The following is an 18,865-nucleotide window of genomic DNA, read 5'->3' as shown; positions in this document are numbered from 1 at the left end:
TACAGTATGTTTTTTTCACGAATAATATATATCTCTACCTCCTTCATCTTTGATAGTTCTTCCTTTTTGTATGCATGATCGAGGCTCATGGAAAGGGGGAAACGCCAACAGCAGAGTAGAAATGGGAGTGAGAGGAGGCGAAGGACACATGGGGGTGAATAAGCTGAATGAAACGCAGCAAGAAGCGGAGGGGAAGGTGGGATGAAAAAGAAATGGAACAAATCGAGTTACAAACAAAAAAGAGCTGAGGAGGGAGGGGAGAATCACAATAACCGATAAACAGGGAGTTCTTGGGAATTTGGAGTAGAAGAGATCATCGGTATGGATGGGGGATGACCCGAGGTAGTGGCGAACAGCTGTCTTGAAGCGCTGGAGAGAAGAATGGGACTGAATGGACTGGAGAAGTTGGTTCCACAAGTGAAAGAAAAGAGGAACAAGTGAGTGGAAGTGAGCAGTGAGCCTGGATTGGGGAGTTTAACAAGAAGAGGGTTGTTGGCAGACACCATGTGTATCCTGCAGAAATCTGAGGCACATAGCCAAGAGAGGATAGAGGGTGCAAGACCAAAAAGGAGACAGTGGAACACAGAGGCCACCAACCTGTCTGCGATCTGAAAGTAACATGCCTCGACACTCAGCTTCGGCGTGGTAGAGGCCAATGATTTTGAGGACCTAGTTTTCCACAGCATCAAGATGGCTTTAAAATCGATTGTTGTTAACGTACCTGTAATCTTGAAATATAGAACTAATTTGGTACATCGTAAAAGTTGTTCGAATTACCTTCCGCCACCGGAGGTGAAGGAGGTTGTTTTCACCCCTTTTTGTCTGTTTGTTTGTTTGTGTACAGGATATCTCAAAAAGTTGTGGACGAATCCGGATGAAATTTTGTGGACAGGTTGGATGTGCGACGAGGACGAACTGATTAAATTTTGGTGAAGATCCGGATCCGGATCAGACTACTACAATTTTTTAAGTGATTCTTCACCATTGAGAGATAGGGCCAAAAATGAGATATAGCACGATATCTCAAAAAGTTGTGGACGCATTCGGACGAAACTTGGTGGACAGGTTGGGTGTGTCACAAGGACGAATCGATTCGATTTTGGTGAAGATCTGAATCCGGATCTGGATAAGAGAATTATTTAATTTTTTCAGTGATTCTTCACCATTGGGAGATCGGGCTCAAAAACGATATAGTACTGTCTGTGTCGCATGATATTTCAAAAATGTATTGGGCCAGATATGTTCTCGTGGATCAGGCATTACGTCGCAGAGGTATGCGCTCTACCGAGTGCCCTTCTGGTTTCTTAATGCAATATCCTAGGCTACTGGATAAACTTGTACATGCATCACATGCAGGAAAAGGTTATTAGGAAATATCGGTTTACTTTTATATGAATGACAAGCATTTCAAGATGGAGAAATCAACAAGTATATGGGTCTTGAACCTGGAATCATCCCAGCATCATGAGGTCTGTGTTTACATGGGTGCATCAAACGGACAAAACGAAAATAAACAAAAAAAATTGTTTTTTGGGCCTGAGAGATTGGTAATTTTTATTTATTTTATTTTTCCTTTTGACATTTCACATATTCTTCCTCCTCATCAAAGCAGGTGGGATCACGTGTACAGTTTGTTATTATTTTTTTTTGTGTACAAAGTTTACGCTCGTGGAAGAGCTACAGGTACAGAACACGACACATGGAACAGTGGGGAAACGCACCACGAGCAGGTTGGGGGTGAACAAGCTCAAACACAACAACAAAGCTTGAGAGAACAGGAAGAGAAGACTGGATGAAATAGCAATGGAAGAAATGACAATAACCTGGAAAGAAAGGGGGTGGGCTGGGGGAGGGTTAATGAGAGTAAAAAAGATTGAGTCTGGATTGTAGGGTGAGAAGGGGGGTGACCTGAGGCCATGCTGCACAGCCATCTTCAAGACCCGGAGGGAAGGATGAAATTGAAAAGACCAAGGAAGTTTGTTCTGCAGATGAGAAATAAATCGGAACAAATGAGTGGAGGTGAGCATCGAGTCTGGATTTTGGAACGTGGGTATGGACGTTTTGATTTGTGGCAGAATCAGAAATGGGTGTGCAGGAGAAAGGAATTCATAATGATGTTTGATACGTGTATTTTAAATAATACATTGTATGTTGGCCCGTTAGCGTTCCTATCTGAACCCATAACTTGTGATGTCAGGAACCTCGGTTCAAATCCCATATACCGTGTCTTCATCTGTTATCAATTAATGTCCTTGGAATTCATGTGAAAGTACACCCAAAATCATCTTCTTCCTTTTAAAAAAAAATATATATATATAAAAACAAACCCTTCACTTAAGGAATATGCGTATTGCATTTCCCTATTCAAGAAGTTGTGCTTCTTATTTATTTGACATGGACAAAGCCAGAATTAAAGTTCTTAACTTGCTCTCTTTCTTTATGTAAAGTAAAAAAACATTCTCATTCCACGCCTTTGACGGGGAAGGATTTTCGGGGGGATTTTTGCCTTTAAGAATCGCTGCATGTGTGAAAAAAAAAAATTAAAAAAGTATTTCATCGTTGCAAATGGCATACAAAAATGCTCCGATCATGTAACCATTGCTTGACTTTATTTGCATTCACCACTGAAGTATCGATGCTTGTTGCATCCTGATTATATACCAGCTGCCTCCTCCCACTACCATCATCATCATCATCTCCTCTTGGCTGTCTTATTGTGTCATGGCATGTTGTGCACATGTACAGGAGATTGATGAAGCACACTACGCGTATCAGTTCAAGTACTTGAGCAATAAGCCAGTGAAGGAGCTCAAAGGAGATGAGTTCCTGAGGATGACATTGGCAGAGCAGGAAGGGCTGGTCATCATGGATATATCTGTGGATATGAAGGGCCCAGGGTAAGGATGCAAAGTTGTTCTTCATCTCTTTCTCTTTCAGTGTTCTGTCTCATAGGATTGGTATTACATGTCTGGTTTTTGTTTTAAAATCCCATTCTTGCATGTGATTTTCGTCTGTTTTTCTGTGTATTCATTGTAGCTTTGAAGGCGATCCCACTTATTATGATGAAATAAAACAGTTCTACTACCGAGATGAATTCAGCCATCAGGTTCAGGAGTGGAACAGGCAGAGAGGCCTTGCCGTGGCAACTGCTCTCAATGCCTGCCTGTACACACAGCTCGGTCGTGAAATTAGGCATCGACTTCTTGCTGAGGCACAGACGCACGTCATGAGGGTGAGATGCCAATAATGATTGTGACGCAATGGGGTTCGAGGTTGCTTCTTTGGATTATTTTCACTGTGTGTTCATTCGTTCGTTCATTCTTTGAATATTTTTTGATTGGGAGACCATAATATTATGCAGGAACAAAACTTGTATAAAAAGAGATTGCTCAATGAAGCCTGTATTGGCAAATAATGCTATGAATGTGAATGTGATCATACCCAGAGCTCCAGAGGCTGCGGCTGTAAATGGTAGAAGCCTGCGCTGATGCCTGGCATGCTCTTCTTCTTTGTGGCAGTGTTGTGCCCAGAAGTTGCGGAGCTTTCTGCAGGTGGCTCCTTACCAGCCAGACCAACAGCAGGAAGATGATGATGACCTTATGGGAGACAGTGGCACAAGAGGCCTGAGAGTGTTGGGCCTTGCATACTCCCCTGAATGGTACGTTTTTTTATTTTTTTCCATCTGATATAGAAGACTCAATATGTCCAGGCTTTGAAAATCCTGGACTATGGTGTGTTGACACCCTGTCCAAATCTATGGGATAGACCTGGGGTGGGTGGAACATTAAATCTGGTACAAATTTACCCCCTGAAATGATGCAACCAGCAGCCATGTGCTGCATACGTATGGATGTTGTTAATGTTAGGTTGTAGGTTGCGTTTGTCCTCTGTTTCATAATAAGTTGGTTGTAGCTATGAACAAAACTTGTTTGTTTGTTTTTTTTTTTCAACGTCAAGATCGAACTTGGTTTTTCTTCCAGATACCATGTTTTCTCGTGGTTGGAGCTTTAAATTAAATGCCAAAAGGAAATTCCTTCACTTTTGTAAAAGTTTTTTTTTGCAAGTGAGATTTGCTTGTCCATGTTCCTGAAGTGCATTTTGTTACATCATTGGCCTTTGGCATCGACTTCTTGCTGCATTGTTATTGCTGTTTTGAGAGGTTTATCGGCTTGCATTGAAACATGACTCAAAGTACAGCCTTCCCAACGAGTAGCAAGAGAGCAAATTTGACCGAAACCATTTTGGGGGATCTCTAAGAATCGAACTGAGATTGTGCGCCGTTTGGTGGATGCACAAGCTGAAGGAGAAGGTACTTAGTGAGGGTGAAAATTGGTGAGGAAAAGAGGGATGTCACCCTCGAGACTGAATTTGCTCTCAAAAAAAAATTGATGACAATCATACGTACAATAGGCTGTGTGCACATCAGGAACACACCCGTGTTCTGCGCCTTGGTGAATGGAGAAGGGGAAGTCACGGACTTTTTGCGCCTTCCACACTTCATGAAAAGGAGAAATGCCCGGAGGGAGGATGACAGGGAGAGAAAGGTCGGTTCAACAGCATTGTTATTTGGTATCTTTGGGCATAAACTTTCACAGCTGTATGTGTAATGGATTTGGAGTTGGACAGCAGGTGTTGATTGGTGGTGTAATGATTTTGAGGGTGGTGGTGGTGGTGGTGGTGGAAAGGAAGGGGGTGGGGTGGGCCTGATGGTTCATCAATTCATCTTCACCATTCATTAGCGTTGGGCTTACAAATCGAACCATCATGTTATTCCACCATCAAATCAGTAGCATATTTGCTTTCCCTCGTTTTATTTATTTACTTTTAAAAATTTTCTTGCAGGTGGCAGACATGGAGTCCTTGAAACAGTTCATCCTCAATAAAAAGCCCCAAGTGGTAGTTGTCGGTGGAGAGAGCAGGTTTGTTCTTTGGCACGTGTACGTTACATGGCTCTGCAGTATTGTATCATGTCATGCATGATATGCAAAGCTCAACGAGATGTCAAAAGCAGATGCACAATTTGTTTTGTTTTTTTTTTTCAGCAATTTTTCTTGGCACCTCCAATTAATAATAATTGGTCACATGTCACAAATTGACAACTCAGGTTTGTCGACAAACCTACTATGAATCACTGCTCCTTTTTGGGGATTTTGATTGGTAGTTTTTGTGTGCTCGGCCAAGGGTGTTGCATTTTCGAATCACCTGGTTTCACATTTGCTTTTTTGAAGCGGTACTACAGCTACAGATGAGTGAACGTATGAGGAAAACGCAATTGAGCTTTTTTTTTCTCTCCTTTAGAAAATGTTGGATGAGAGTAATAAGAGGAACACAATAAAATAAAGGCTTCCAGTATTTGTATTTTGGCTTGCAGTCATCAGACTCTCATGAGTCTTCAACTGGTCAAGTGTTAACATGGACATGTGTTCAAATGAAATTTTAATCCTTCAGGATACAAAAATATGGTTAAACTATCAGATTCCCCAGTCGGGGATCTGTGATGGATGGACGAGCTCGTTCTGGAGGTGGATTGTACACGTTACGATTATACGGTCGGTATAAGCTAACAGCAGTAATCCTGTGATGTAATGGTGTGAGAAGTTTGGTGATGAAGTGGTGTGAGGGGTGGTATGGACCAGAAGATATGTAGACAGATGCCTTTGATATATAGGAAATTGTCAGTTTCATTTGTAACTTTTTATTTGCAATGAGATGCATAGCCTCATCGAGTTTACACATCTCTCCTAAAATCGCATACTGTATCTTTACAGTTTATTAGCCCCCGTTGGACTTGGTCTGAAATGGGAAGTTATGGATTTGGTCTCAATTTTTGTGTCCGTGCGTGCGAGTTGCGTGCGTGCATCCACAACCATATCTCAGAGAGGTGTGGACCGATTTTATTCGTACTTGGCACAAAGACAACACTTGACGGTATACATGTGCACATCATTTTGTTTCGTGATGCGATCAATGATGGCCGCCAACTAGCGGCCATTTTAGTTGTGAAAAAAAAAAAACGCGGTGTGGGACACGTCCTCAGCCATTTCTCGGACATGCAGTTACCAGTCTTGTTCAAACTTGGCATTCAGGTAATGGATGATTGCTTACATATGTGCGTCGTCTTTTTTTTTTTTTTTTTGAGATAATATCCAAGATAGCCGACTGGCGGCCGTTTTGTTACTTAAATGTGTCCCGAACCATTTCTCAGACGTGTGTGTTCCGATTTTATTCAAACTTGGCCCAAGCACAGCACATGATTGCATACACGTGCACCTCACTTTATTTTGCAATCTGATCAAAGATGGCCGACTGGTAGACTGGTGGTCATTTTAGTTGCACATAAATGTGGACTTGCCCTTTAATTCCGTACAGCAGAATTACTAAAACCGAGGGGGCTTTGACATTTTATGTATTTTTTTTACTTGTTTTTTGTTTTTTTTTAATCTGCTACATCTCCTTGGCAAACCAAATATCAAGTGGCCTCCAAAGCCACCTGCAGATTAGGCATCCTCCATAATGCCAAGTCTAGCCTTGGTAGATTTGAATTTCTCATGGCCTCCAAGGCTTTTGTCCATTGCCCAGAGAAGTTCTACTCTCTCTCATTGGCCGGTGCACCTGTTTTACACTACTCACTCCAGGATATCGTTGAATCCAAAGATCTAAATAAAGTTGGCTTCCCCCACAAAGAAGCAAAGGCACCCACCCGTTCCTGCTGCTTTCTCAATATCTACCTGATATTTTTCTGTCCTCATTAACTACCTCCCCACATTTATTTTCAAGTTGTTATGCTTCCTTCCCTCTTCTATCACCTCCTGTTCATTAATCCCCTTGTTGCACCTCCATATTGTCCCACTCACCCACTTCAGAACATTGCCCTCTACTTTTGCTCTTCCATGAGCCTATAATTTGTTGAGAAACAAAAATGTGTAAAGACAGCTCAGCTATACAGACGGTTTAAAAAAACTGCTTTTGACATCTGATTAAGACTGAGCTTGAATCTCTTAAGATGTTTGCTGGAATGTTTAATATTGGCTAAGGTTTATAAATAACAGTGATATCATAAGTAGTTTTTCAAATGGAATGCCCTGAGTGGCAGACAATTTGAGACCACTGGACTGCATTTTTAATTTTTGTATAGAGTCTGGGCTCGTGAAAGAGCGAGAACACTGAACGGATCAGGACACAACAGAACAAATGGAACATCAGAGAAGTGGGGGGGAGGGGGGTTGATGGGGGATACCAACAGCAGGGTTGAAGGACAAAATAGAGGGAGACTTGGACAACTAATAAAGAAAAACTCAAAATTTAGGAGGAGGTAGGCTGGGAGTTCAATGGGAGTAGAAAAAGATCATGATTTTGAATGGGGGATAATCTGAGTGTGGGTGAGCAGTGATGCTGGATTTTGAGAGTTTCACCAGAAGGGGATTGAAGGTGGACCGCCTGCACCCTGCAGGAACCGTGTGGGGGCTAAAGCACAGAAAGAGCAGAGGGTGCAAGACCAGAAAGGAAGCAGGAGAAGACATAGAGACTGCTGATCTGTCTGCGATGGGGAAAATGATAGGCCTACAGGCTCAGCTTCATCGTGGAAGAGTCCAATAATCTTGAAGGCCTTGGTTTCCACGACAGCAAACTGAGCAAGATGTGAGGCAAGGATGAGTGGAAAACAATACTCAATCAAGCTGCAGATGAAGACCTTTTACATGGATAGGAGTTCAGGTGTGCCAAGGAAGGATTCTGTGTGACGGAGGATACCTAATCAGCAAATCACTTGGGAAGCCAACTTGAAAATGTGTTTTTTTTTGCCTAAGAAAGAACATAGCTAATAGTGAGACCCAATAGTTTGGGTGACTAAACTTCCTCAATATGATTGTTAAAGGGGAACCCAAACACAATTTTATTTTCTGAAAACCATTAAAAATCTTTAATCACGTTCTAATTTGAAGGGAAAAAAATTTGAAATCTTCTTGCCAATCATAAATTGCCAGAAAAAAGAAAGCACAAGAGTGTTGATTTTTGATTTTCGCCAGTGACGTCACTCGGAACCCACCTTGATCCAAATGGTTGCTAACATTTAGAGAAAGTGTATTTCGAGCTTGGATTCTGACACTGATTCCACCGTCATTAGCAACTCTGAAGGTTCTCATTATGTTGAAACTATCAGAGACAAAATAAGTGATTTTAACGCTTTTGGGGGAATTTTGGAGCCGTATCGTTTTGAGCCTCGTGCAAGTGATTCAGACGAAAATGGCAACAATGGAGGTGGTTCGTGAAGATGAAAAATGCATGTTCACTACAGATTGGTAGATTTTGATTTTCGGTTCAATAGACGATTTAGGAGGGATTTTGTATTAATTGAAAAATCAGTTGTATTACTCCAGCGGAAACACGGCACAGGCATACTCAGACACTGCTGACAAAATGGGAAACGAATGCCGTGTCCCACCGTCATGTCTATGGTCATGCCGTGCTGTGTCACACCGTCGAGGTGGGTGGTGATGTGAGATCGGTCAGGCCAACACAGGTGTTTGATTCACCCCTCAAATAGCCTGTATACATATGCTGGTAGCTGGGTAGAGATGGTCCTACAGTTTTGAGCGATGGCTGTTTCTTCCGCCTAATTGTGGGGATGGCATCCTCTCTGGCATGGCGGATAACCACAATATCTAGCCATCTCTGTTGTTTCATAACAGTGCACTCACCATACCATGTTCCGAGCACAAAAGCGATCATTTCGTAGACCCGATCCACACCTGGGTATTTCAGACAAACCTCGTCCAATAAATCGGAAAAAGACTATCCATTTTGTGGGGTATCAAGGGATAGATTAACATTGAGGATGTCTGAGCGTTTGGGTTCCCCTTTAAGAACGTAGATTGGAGGGTTTGCCAGATGGTCCTTTCAGAGAGAGTGAGAGTGTGACATTTCTCATGATTAAAAGACATATTCCAAGTGTTTGAGCAGCTTGTGATTTTTGTCATGGTCTGAAGAGAGGGAAGAGGCTGCAGCCTGCCTGTCTGAAGGATTCAGGATGTCACGGCAGAGGGTGGAGTCATCACCAAATAGATAAAGGAGATTTTCCAGAGTCAAAGAGGTCATTGATGAAGATTAGGAATGAACCCAGAATACTGCCTTGGAGACCCCAGCCTTAAGGCGCTGTCACACCTTGACGTTTTAGCCAGCAATGGCAACGTATAAAAATGTATGTAAAACGTTGGCGTACGCTGAAGTTTTGAGGGTTTTTTTAAAGTTTTGTTCGTATTCATAACGTGTTGGTCGTATGCATAACATATTAGTAACGGACACAGAACGTTTCGTTGTCTTATAGATAACTTATACCAATGAATGCTTAGTCTGTTGTCGGCGTTCACAACCTATGCCCAACGATAGTTTAACTTAGGCAGAGCGCGCTGCACGTATCGACGACGAACTCGTGGCGTTCTCTGTTAAAAAGGTGCCGCACGCCGATTTAAATCATAACCGCCTGAAAATTGGAAGTGTCAACATCGCAGTCACACCTTGACGATTTAGCCAGCGTATGCCGGCCTATGAAAAATGTGTCTAAAATGCTGGCACACGTCGAATACAGAATGGGTAAGTTGTGTATACGTTCGGAGCACGCTGAAAAACAATGAAGTACGCTGTCATATTCCGTGGTACGTCTAGTACGTTGTGAAATTTCAAGCATGCTGAAAATTTTACGACGTACTCGACGTATGGCTCACAAGTTCCACATACGCTGGCATAAGTACTCGGCACGCTCCGCGATCGTTGTCACACGTCGGACACACGTTACTTGTAAGTTACTCATAAGTCGAAACGCGTCAAGGTAATGTTGAGCATACCCGAAACTTAATTTTGAACCTATGAGTAACATGCTTTGAACCTATGAGTAGCGTGCTTTGAACCTATGTGTAACGTATCTCAAACGCACATTGTCGTATGTAGACAAATTTGATTGACGTCTTCCGGACGACCACAGAACTTGCTGAACGTCTTTCTAACTTACAGCTACCGTATAATGGCGTATTGGCAGCGTTTAGGGGAATTGGTATATAAAAATGGGCTTCACAAGAGGAACCAGTCAGTGTTCCAGACTCCATGTTGAGTAGATGTCAATGTCAGTAGTATCAGCAGTAGTAGTATTAGGTGAGCATGTCAGTACTAGTAGTAGTAGTAGTAGTAGTAGTAGTAGTAGGTGAGCGTGATGGGGAGAGTGTGGGTGATGATGGATCCTTGTTGCGTCCACGAATAGGAGACTACTTTGCACCATTGTTCAATGTTCTTTTCGGCTAATTTTTTTTCTCATTCCCGCGATGAACTATTTTTTTGTTTCAGTTTTTAAAGTATTCAAAACGACTTTGACAAATGCATAATGTACTAGTAATGAACACAGAACTCTTCGATAATTACTTATAGATAAGTTATACCAACGATTGATTGGCGTGTTTTAGGCATCCACAACCTATGCCCAACGATAGTCTAACGTATGCATAGCGTGGCAGCGTATCGTCGACGATTACGTGAGGTTTTCTATTCATAGGCTGCAACTTCACTTTTAATAAATGCCTGTCACTCGCCTATTGTTTTTGGACGCTGGTGCTCGGCAATTTAAATCGTTTCCATTGAACGAGTTCAATCGCTTCCACTTGACTATTGAAATGATTTACACTGAACGATTTAAATAAATGCCTGTCACTCGCCTATTGTTTTTGGACGCTGGTGCTCGGCAATTGAAATCGTTTTCATTGAACGAGTTAAATCGCTTCCACAGCACTGCAGGCTCAGTGCCAGCCTCATGCCAGGCTCAAGCGGATCCCTGTAGAAGGTGTACTGCTTGGTTATCCTTGGACCCACTCTGGCTAGCAGCTCGTCGAACATCGCTGGGGGGCATTCGCTGGAAGTTGATGAAGGATGCATGGTCCTCGTTCCGGAGTTCCACCATGATCTGGTCATATATGCCGTAATGGCATCGCCTCCCGATCCATGGTCTGACCCAGTTCCTTCTCCTCCATTCACGTCTTCTTCTCCCGGCTCTATTGGCACGCAACTAGTGCAGTGTCAACTCGATGAGGTCATGTTGATGTTGGAGGACAGGTAGGTATTGTCGTCTCAGCCTTGCCGTATCCTCCATCTCTCGGAATGACATGGACATGTACTCACCACGAAGTCTAAAAAAAAAAGACGGGTTCCTCCTGCGAAGCCCCTTTTTATATACCAATTCCCCTAATCGCTGCCAATATGCCATTACACGGTATCTGTAAGTTAGAAACGCGTTCAGTAAGTTCTGTGGTCGTCCTGAAGACGTCAAATACGTCTACGTACGTATTTATGTGTAGGACATGCTTTACAAATAATTCCCAAGCACGTTACTCATAGGTTATAAATAAGTCACGGGTACCCTAAACATTACTTTGACGTGTTTCGACGTATGAGGAACTTTCAAGTAACGTGTTGCGAAGTGTGAACAACGTTCGTGTTGCGTGCTTACAAAACGTTACTCATAGGTTAGAAATAAGTTTCGGGTATGCTAAACATTACATCGACGTGTTTCGACTTATGAGTAACTTTCAAGTAACGTGTGTCAACGATCGCATAACGTGCCTACAACTTATGGCCAGCTTAGTGGAATGTGTGAGTCATACGCCGGCATACGTCGAAAAATTTCAAGCATGCAAAAATTTGAGGACAACCCAAAAGTATAACGTTTAAAGCCAGCATACTCCGACGTATGGCAGTGTTTTTCAGCGTGCTCTTAACGTATACAAAACGTACCCATAACGTATTCGACGTGTGCCAGCGTTTTAGACAAATTTTTCATAAATTGGCATACGCTGGCTAAATCGTCAAGGTGTGACGGTGGCTTTAACGAGGAGAGGGGATGAAAAGATTCCGTTGAGAGCCACACATTGTCTACGAGAATAGAGGAAGTCAGTAACCCAAGAGTGGAGTCGGCTTTGGATGCCATCCTCAGACAGTTTGGAGAGCAAGGCAGGATGCCAGACTGTCTTAAAAGCTTGAGATATCAATGTCTTGAGAGACGGCCCAGATCTCTTGTGACATTGAGAGCTTCCACCAGTTGTTGGGAGAGTTGAGCAGCATGTCCAAGGTGGCCTTGGTTATTTGGTCTGACTCCAAATTTGTGATCTGAGATGAGGCCATTGGAGAAAGGGAAGGATTTCATATCAACTGTGATGATGGATTCCATGACCTTGCTGATATTTGGAAGTAAGCTGATCAGTCTGCCGTTGAAGGGATCAGTTTTTGCACCTTTTTATGTAATGCAGTGATGATGAATGATTTCCAAGCAGATGAAAGATGACCTCAGGCAAGTGATGTGGTGAAAAGAGCAGCGAGAGGATGTGCATTACAGCAGAGCAGGTTTTTAGGACACGTGAGCTAATGCCGTCCGGTCAAGTTGCAGAATCAGTCGAAGGTTGCCAGAAATTTGGTTAATAATACTATATCAGTTAAGATAACTAGCATTTGAGTCTAATTTGGATATCATCGTAAAAAAAAGTAAAAACCATAAACACCATCTTTTTTTTTTTTCTTTTCTCTTTTCCTTCCCCCTACCGCTAAAATGCCATTTTCAATTTTCGTTCTTATTTTATTAGAATTTGTCTTGATGATTATCTCCCGTATTTGCAGTTTAGGTTGTATTTACAGTGGGTGTACATAGCCTTGGTGGCTTGTTTGTCTTTTTTTGTATGAGCAGAGATGCTCTGATGGTTGTTGAGGATGTGCGACGTGTGGTTTCTGAAGCTGAACAAGAGCAAGCTGGGAGTCCAGTAGCTGTGGAATTAATCCCCACAGATCTCAGTATCCTGTACATGAACGGCCGAACTGCAGAGGTGCTGTATTCCTGTTTCACCAGCCCCTGAGCTTTCTTAATTTCGAGCTTCATGTGCTGAGAAAGAAGTCACTGTCTAACTCATGCCCTTTTGTTCTTGAATGAAGCATATAGAAATCCATTGTTTTCATATCTATGAAAATGCTGTTCCACTCCCCTCACCAGATCGAGTTCCGAGAGTACCCGCCTGTGCTGAGACAGGCTGTTTCATTGGCACGGCGCCTGCAGGACCCTCTTGGAGAGTTTGCTCAAGTTTGCCAGGGGGAAGATGTGTTGTGCCTCAAACTGCATCCATTACAGGTACCATTTTGTGGTTTGACTATATTTTTCACGATCTTAAATATCGTCAGTCACGGTTATATTGTTACGAATTTGGAAACTTACTGCACACAACAGTCAGAGTCCCTATAGATCAGTTATATCGGTAAGTATGTGTTTCTAGTTCGTTCCCGACCCTAGACTAATGGGAATTAAATGTTCGTGCGCTGCAGAGTTATTTTTATAGTTCGGGTTTTTACATCCACAACGACAACAATGCCCATCTTCGCTCTCACAACAACACTTGCTCACGGCATTCTTCGCATGCTCGCTGGCGAGCGCGTGTGTGGGCGGAGTCTAACATAGGCATGGCGTCCCTCTTTAGCCAATCGGCAAGGAGCGGGCGTCTCATCTGCCCCGTTTCGGACTCGACACCATCACCATTACGCACGTGGCCAGAGGTGAGGTGGGCGGAGCCACAAACGCCTCCGATCGGGACTCCACCCAGAAGGGTGGGAGTTGCCCCGCCTACCGTGGGCCTGTCCAATGAGGGACGGCCAGCGAATCGCGCGATGGGTCCGACCAATCAGGAGGCGAGTGGTCATGGGAAGAAGCCCCTCCCTCCTAAAGGAGAAAGGGTGGTTGTCTGGACCAGCGTTCAGGAGAGAGACGGTGTGCTCGCTGCAGGGGCGTTCGCCAGTTCGAGAGATCGTGGCGTTTTGCCAAGCAGCGAGGATCGTGTGTGAGACATTCCTGGTGGGAGAGGACATTTTCAGTCCAGGCATTTCCAACCTGGCATCCAAAGCCAGTGAGTGGTTGTCGACGAGGTCTCTGCAGACGGTCGTGGTCGTGGACTTCGGGTTGTGAGTTCGAGTCCCACCGTGGTGGTTCGAGTCGTTGTGACCACACAATGCAGGACAGGTACCCGGGCCGGCTCTACCGACTGAAGACCCATCGGGTCCATTTTCTTTTTGGGTGTGCGTGTCTGTGTTTGGGCCTGTCTTGTCAAGTAGATTTGTTAAGTGCTTTTGCTTGTACATTGACTGCATTTCTTATAGTCAGATAACTCTGCTGTTTGTGTGTCCCCCCCCCCCCCCCATTATAAATAAATCCCTTGTTAAATGTTTCAGTTCGCTTCTGCGTTTCTTTTATTGGTTTAGCACGGTGCATGTTGGGAAATTGGGAAGCGGCAAATTGTGCATTTGGACCGACGGACCTCGGTAACCATCCGCTCGGGTTACGCACGGTTCGAGCACGCTAACGGCTCGTTCCGCTCGAGCTCCGCCGACGGTGAATTTCCCCGGTAGTTTGGACGATGTGGGTATTTCGGTAAATTGAAATTGGCAATCGACCCTATCCCACGCGGTCGACCTATTGGCGATCTTCGGTCCGATAAGGGACCCGTCGGCTCCGGAGTTATCCGGGGTGACGACCTATAAATTCCGGGTGTTTGGTGGAGCCGACTCTACTGCTCCATCTTGCGGTTGTGCTCGCCGCCAAAACTTGGCCCCACAACAATATGTTCACTATCACGAATGTCTGCACCAGAGGGCTCTCAAGCTTATGGTACAGCAGGAAATTTCAAATGAAAAATGTTCAGTATGCTGAACAATAGGCCTGAAGGATTGATAATTATCAAACTTGTGAAAGAGCTCGATGTTTGTCGCTCATACACGCAATTGTCTTGGTTTACCATCTTGTTTGGTGATGCTGAAGCGCATTAATATAATTGCAAAAAATGTCTCGAAAGGTTTCATTGTGACTCGTATGTACATAGATCGAGTTGTTGGATTTTAGTCAAAACTGCAACTTGCATTTCTTGTTTCTGATACGGAGCATGATATATTGTAGTCACGGGTCAGCTAACTCCTAAAGCTTGGCGTGTCACGGACGCCGTCAACAACACTTACCTCTGGCTGGATCTCCGTGCCCAGGGTCAGTTTACCGTATCTGTGAGATGAATGAAGCAGATGGGGAACCATGCCTGTGACTGCATAATGGCTATTAATTGGCTGAGCGAACCAGCGTTGCACGCCACACCTTATCTTCTATCAGACCAATTATTAGCCCCCGTTGAACTTGGTCTATAAAACGTGAGCTTATGGATTTGGTCTCGGTGTGTGTGTGTGTGTGTGTGTGTGTGTGTGTGTGTGTGTGTGTGTGTGTGTGTGTGTGTGTGTGTGTGTGTGTGTGTGTGTGTGTGTGTGTGTGTGTGTGTGTGTGTGTGTGTGTGTGTGTGTGTGTGTGTGTGTGCGCGCGCACATGCGCATCCATCTGCAACCATATCTCGGACATGTATGGACCGATTTTATTCGTGCTTGGCACACACAAAGGCAATACATGATGTTATACATATGCACAGCATTTTGTTTCGCAATGTAAAAACAACAGAACCATAGTGCACAATCGTGGGATGCACTTTTGTCCTCAGGAGGGAGAGAGGGTGGTTGGTTGGGCTCACAGAGCTGGTTGCTGACCCTCTGTGGCATCCATGCTGAACTTCTCAAGGCTGGTGGAAATGCTGCACTCGTGTCGTTGCATGCAGTTTTGTGCTCTGCCTGGAACACAGGCATCATCCCAACTGACTGGAAGAGGGGCCTTGTTGTCCCTCTCTGGAAAGGGAAGGGTGATCGCCAAGACTGCAACAACTACCGAGGGGTGACGCTGCTCTCAGTGCCGGGCAAGGTCTTTGCTCGGATAATTCTTGATAGGGTTCGCCACCATCTGCTTGAGCACCAGCGTCCAGAGCAGTCAGGCTTTACACCAAAGAGGTCAACGATTGACCGTATCCTTGCACTTCGTGTCCTCAACGAACGCAGACGAGAGTTTCGGCAGGGGCTGCTTGCAGCGTATGCTGATCTCTGTAAAGCGTTCGATTCAGTGAATCGGGATGTCCTCTGGAGGATTCTTGGTCTTCGTGGGGTGCCACCAAAACTGATCGATCTGATGTCTGAACTCTACTCTGGTACTGAGAGTGCTGTGATGTGTGGTGGTACCATCTCTGACTTATTTCCAGTTGTTACTGGAGTTCGTCAGGGATGTGTACTTGCCCCCACACTTTTCAGCACTTGTATGGACTGGATTTTAGGGAGGATGTCGGAGAGATCAAGTTGCGGTGCATCGTTTGGCAATGTCAAGATCTCGGACCTTGATTTTGCAGATGATGCAGTCATCTTTGCGGAGACTTTAGACATCCTCTTGGGGGCCCTCGAAGTGCTGAATGAGGAGTCGGAGCCGTTGGGATTACGGGTTTCTTGGGTCAAAACTAAGATCCAGGCTTTCGGTGACATCTTGGATGCTGCTGTCCTGTCTGTGTCTGTTTGTGGTGAGGATGTTGAGGTCGTGGAGAGATTCACTTACCTTGGCAGTGATATTCATGTCTCTGCTGGCTGCGAGTCAGAGGTCAATAGACGTCTGGGTCGGGCCTAGGGAGTCATGGATTCACTGGATCATGGAGTGTGGCGCTGCCGGTACCTGTGCAAGAGGACGAAAGTCCGAGTCTTCAGGTCCTTGGTACTTCCAGTCTTGCTCTATGGGTGCGAGACTTGGACTCTGACCAAGGATCTAAGACGGAGACTTAATTCCTTTGGTACCAGGTCTCTTCGGAGAATCCTTGGCTATCGCTGGTCGGATTTTGTGTCCAACGAGCGGTTGCTGAGAGAGACTCGGATGAGATTTGTTACCTGCATAGTCCGTGAGTGTCAGTTGCGGCTGTATGGACATGTGGCTTGTTTTCCTGACGCTGATCCTGCTCACCAGATTCTCTCAGTGAGGGAGTCTCATGAGTGGAGGAGGCCAGTGGGCCGACCACGTGCCTCATGGTTGCAGCAAGTTGACCATCATCTCAAGGAGATGGGGATGGGCCTGGCATCTGCCTGGGGGATGGCCAGACGGAGGCCCCTGGAGTACCGGCGAAAAGTGGACGCAGCGACGCACTGTTCTGGCACATGCTCCCATACCTGACCTGACCTGACAGAGCTGGTTGTTGACAGTCCGCATGAGAAAGAAAAATAAACAGATTACGAAGGGAATGATTTAAAGATTTTATAAGGGGGGCGGTGGGAAAGTTTGTAGAACTAGAATGGCACTCGGTAGAGCGCATAACTCTGCCGGGTTGAACAGTTTACGTTTTGTAGTCCACTGATAGGCCAAATATGCATCCATACCTGAAGCAAGATCTAATCGGCTTGTTCTTGTCATCTACCAAACTCATCCACCAAGTTTTGTCATAATCCGTCCACAACTTTTTGAAATATCATGCTATATATTGGTTTTGACTCAATAATGGTGAAGAATCACTTTAAACATTCTGGTATCCATATCTGAATCTGGATCTTCACTAAAATCAAATCAATTCGTCCTTGTGACACACCCAACCTGTCCACCAAATTTCGTCCGAATCTGGCTAACTTTTTGAGAAATCCTGCTCATAGAGACAAACAAATGAAAAATCACTCATGGAGCGACATTTGGCAAAACAGAACAAAGAAGAATGGCACTCGGTCGAGCGCATACCTCTGCCAGGCTGAACAGTTTACAATTTGTATCCCACTGATGGGCTAGATCTGAACCAAAACCTAAACCCCTTGCTCTTTTCACCTCACCAACTCATCCACCTAGTTTTGTGATAATTCGCCCACAACTTTTTGATATATCATCATATCGTTTTTGGCCCCATCTCTCAATTTTTTTTTTAATTCGACCTATGTTGACCTTTTGACCTTAAAAAATAATTGATTGTTGAACTCATTGACCTGAAATGCAAATCCTGTTCAAATTTCAAGTCGGATGAAAATTGGGGATTTTAGAAATTCCACCTCAGGTGTTGACCTCAAAAATAATTGGTGGTTGAATTCAGTGAACTGATATGAAAATCCTGTTTAAATTTAAAGTCAATCGGATGAAAATTGACAATTTTACAAATTTTTGCCTTTGTTGACCTTTGCGGGTCAGGCCAGATTAAATCTGTGACTCGCTACATGCACCATGTAAACCTGTACGAACCTGGTCATGGTCGGGTTGTCGGCGACTAAACCATCTCCCCCATCAGGTTTCCTAGTCAGGACGGTGTATGGATATGGACACCCAGCAGGATTAAATACAAAACCTGTCAAAGGGTGGAGGAGCTCCTTCTGAGCCAACGGTCATTCATATGTCGTGTCCAACTGTGTCTGCGGACGTCCTCCTGCAATTGGGTTACTTTTTTTAGGAGATTGGTGGCAGAATTTGCACTCGGGCCACCGTAAAACACTTCATTCCGCAAAACCCACATATGCAAGGAAAACTGAAAACCCACTCCGTGGGAGTACCTCCTGTGCTGCTGTCCTTCACAGGGCAGCTCATTGGATGACGGAATTGAGGCAAAGCCTTCAGGATCGCCATTCCTTGATGAGAGGAGAAAAATCGCAGGATAGATTTCCTGGGTCAGATTGCGGTGATGTGTGGCGGAGTGGTGTTGTGGTATCATCCACCAGACGGCGGTCTCCTTGGTTTAACCTGAGGCTGTCCCTTCGGGTAGGTGCCTGGAATGTCCTTTCCCCAAGAGAAGATGCTCACCTGTCTCTGTTATCATTTGAGCTCAAGCGTTTGAACATCGGTATTGCAGCACTCTCTGAGGTTCGGAGATCAGACAGTGGCAAGATTATGACGGGTGGTTAAAACCTGCTGCTGAGTCAGCACCAACACTCTGCACAGAGTGTCCCTTTGGATTGGATGGATGGTTAAACCTAGTGTTGGTCTGGTTGCTCTGATGGTTACTAT

General features: G+C 44.5%; 1 protein-coding gene across 3 annotated transcripts in view; it reads left to right on the top strand.

The window, feature by feature from the left end:
- Positions 1-18,865, top strand: part of SUPT6H (SPT6 homolog, histone chaperone and transcription elongation factor) — a 92,176-nt gene that overhangs the window by 30,779 nt on the left and 42,532 nt on the right. For all 3 annotated transcript variants that reach the window (XM_085897709.1, XM_085897708.1, XM_085897710.1), the window contains exons 16-22: positions 2,746-2,897; positions 3,037-3,232; positions 3,519-3,658; positions 4,427-4,544; positions 4,843-4,919; positions 12,713-12,848; positions 13,013-13,147. In XM_085897709.1, coding sequence (XP_085753835.1) covers positions 2,746-2,897; positions 3,037-3,232; positions 3,519-3,658; positions 4,427-4,544; positions 4,843-4,919; positions 12,713-12,848; positions 13,013-13,147 — 954 coding nt within the window. The remainder of the gene's footprint in view (positions 1-2,745; positions 2,898-3,036; positions 3,233-3,518; positions 3,659-4,426; positions 4,545-4,842; positions 4,920-12,712; positions 12,849-13,012; positions 13,148-18,865) is intronic.

Source organism: Eptatretus burgeri, chromosome 10, assembly GCF_056783735.1.
Source record: "Eptatretus burgeri isolate ZD-2024b chromosome 10, Ebu_testis_v1, whole genome shotgun sequence".
In the NCBI taxonomy this organism is placed as follows: domain Eukaryota; kingdom Metazoa; phylum Chordata; class Myxini; order Myxiniformes; family Myxinidae; genus Eptatretus; species Eptatretus burgeri.
Note: the sequence above shows the minus strand (reverse complement) of the source record. Positions and strands in the feature narration are given on the sequence as shown.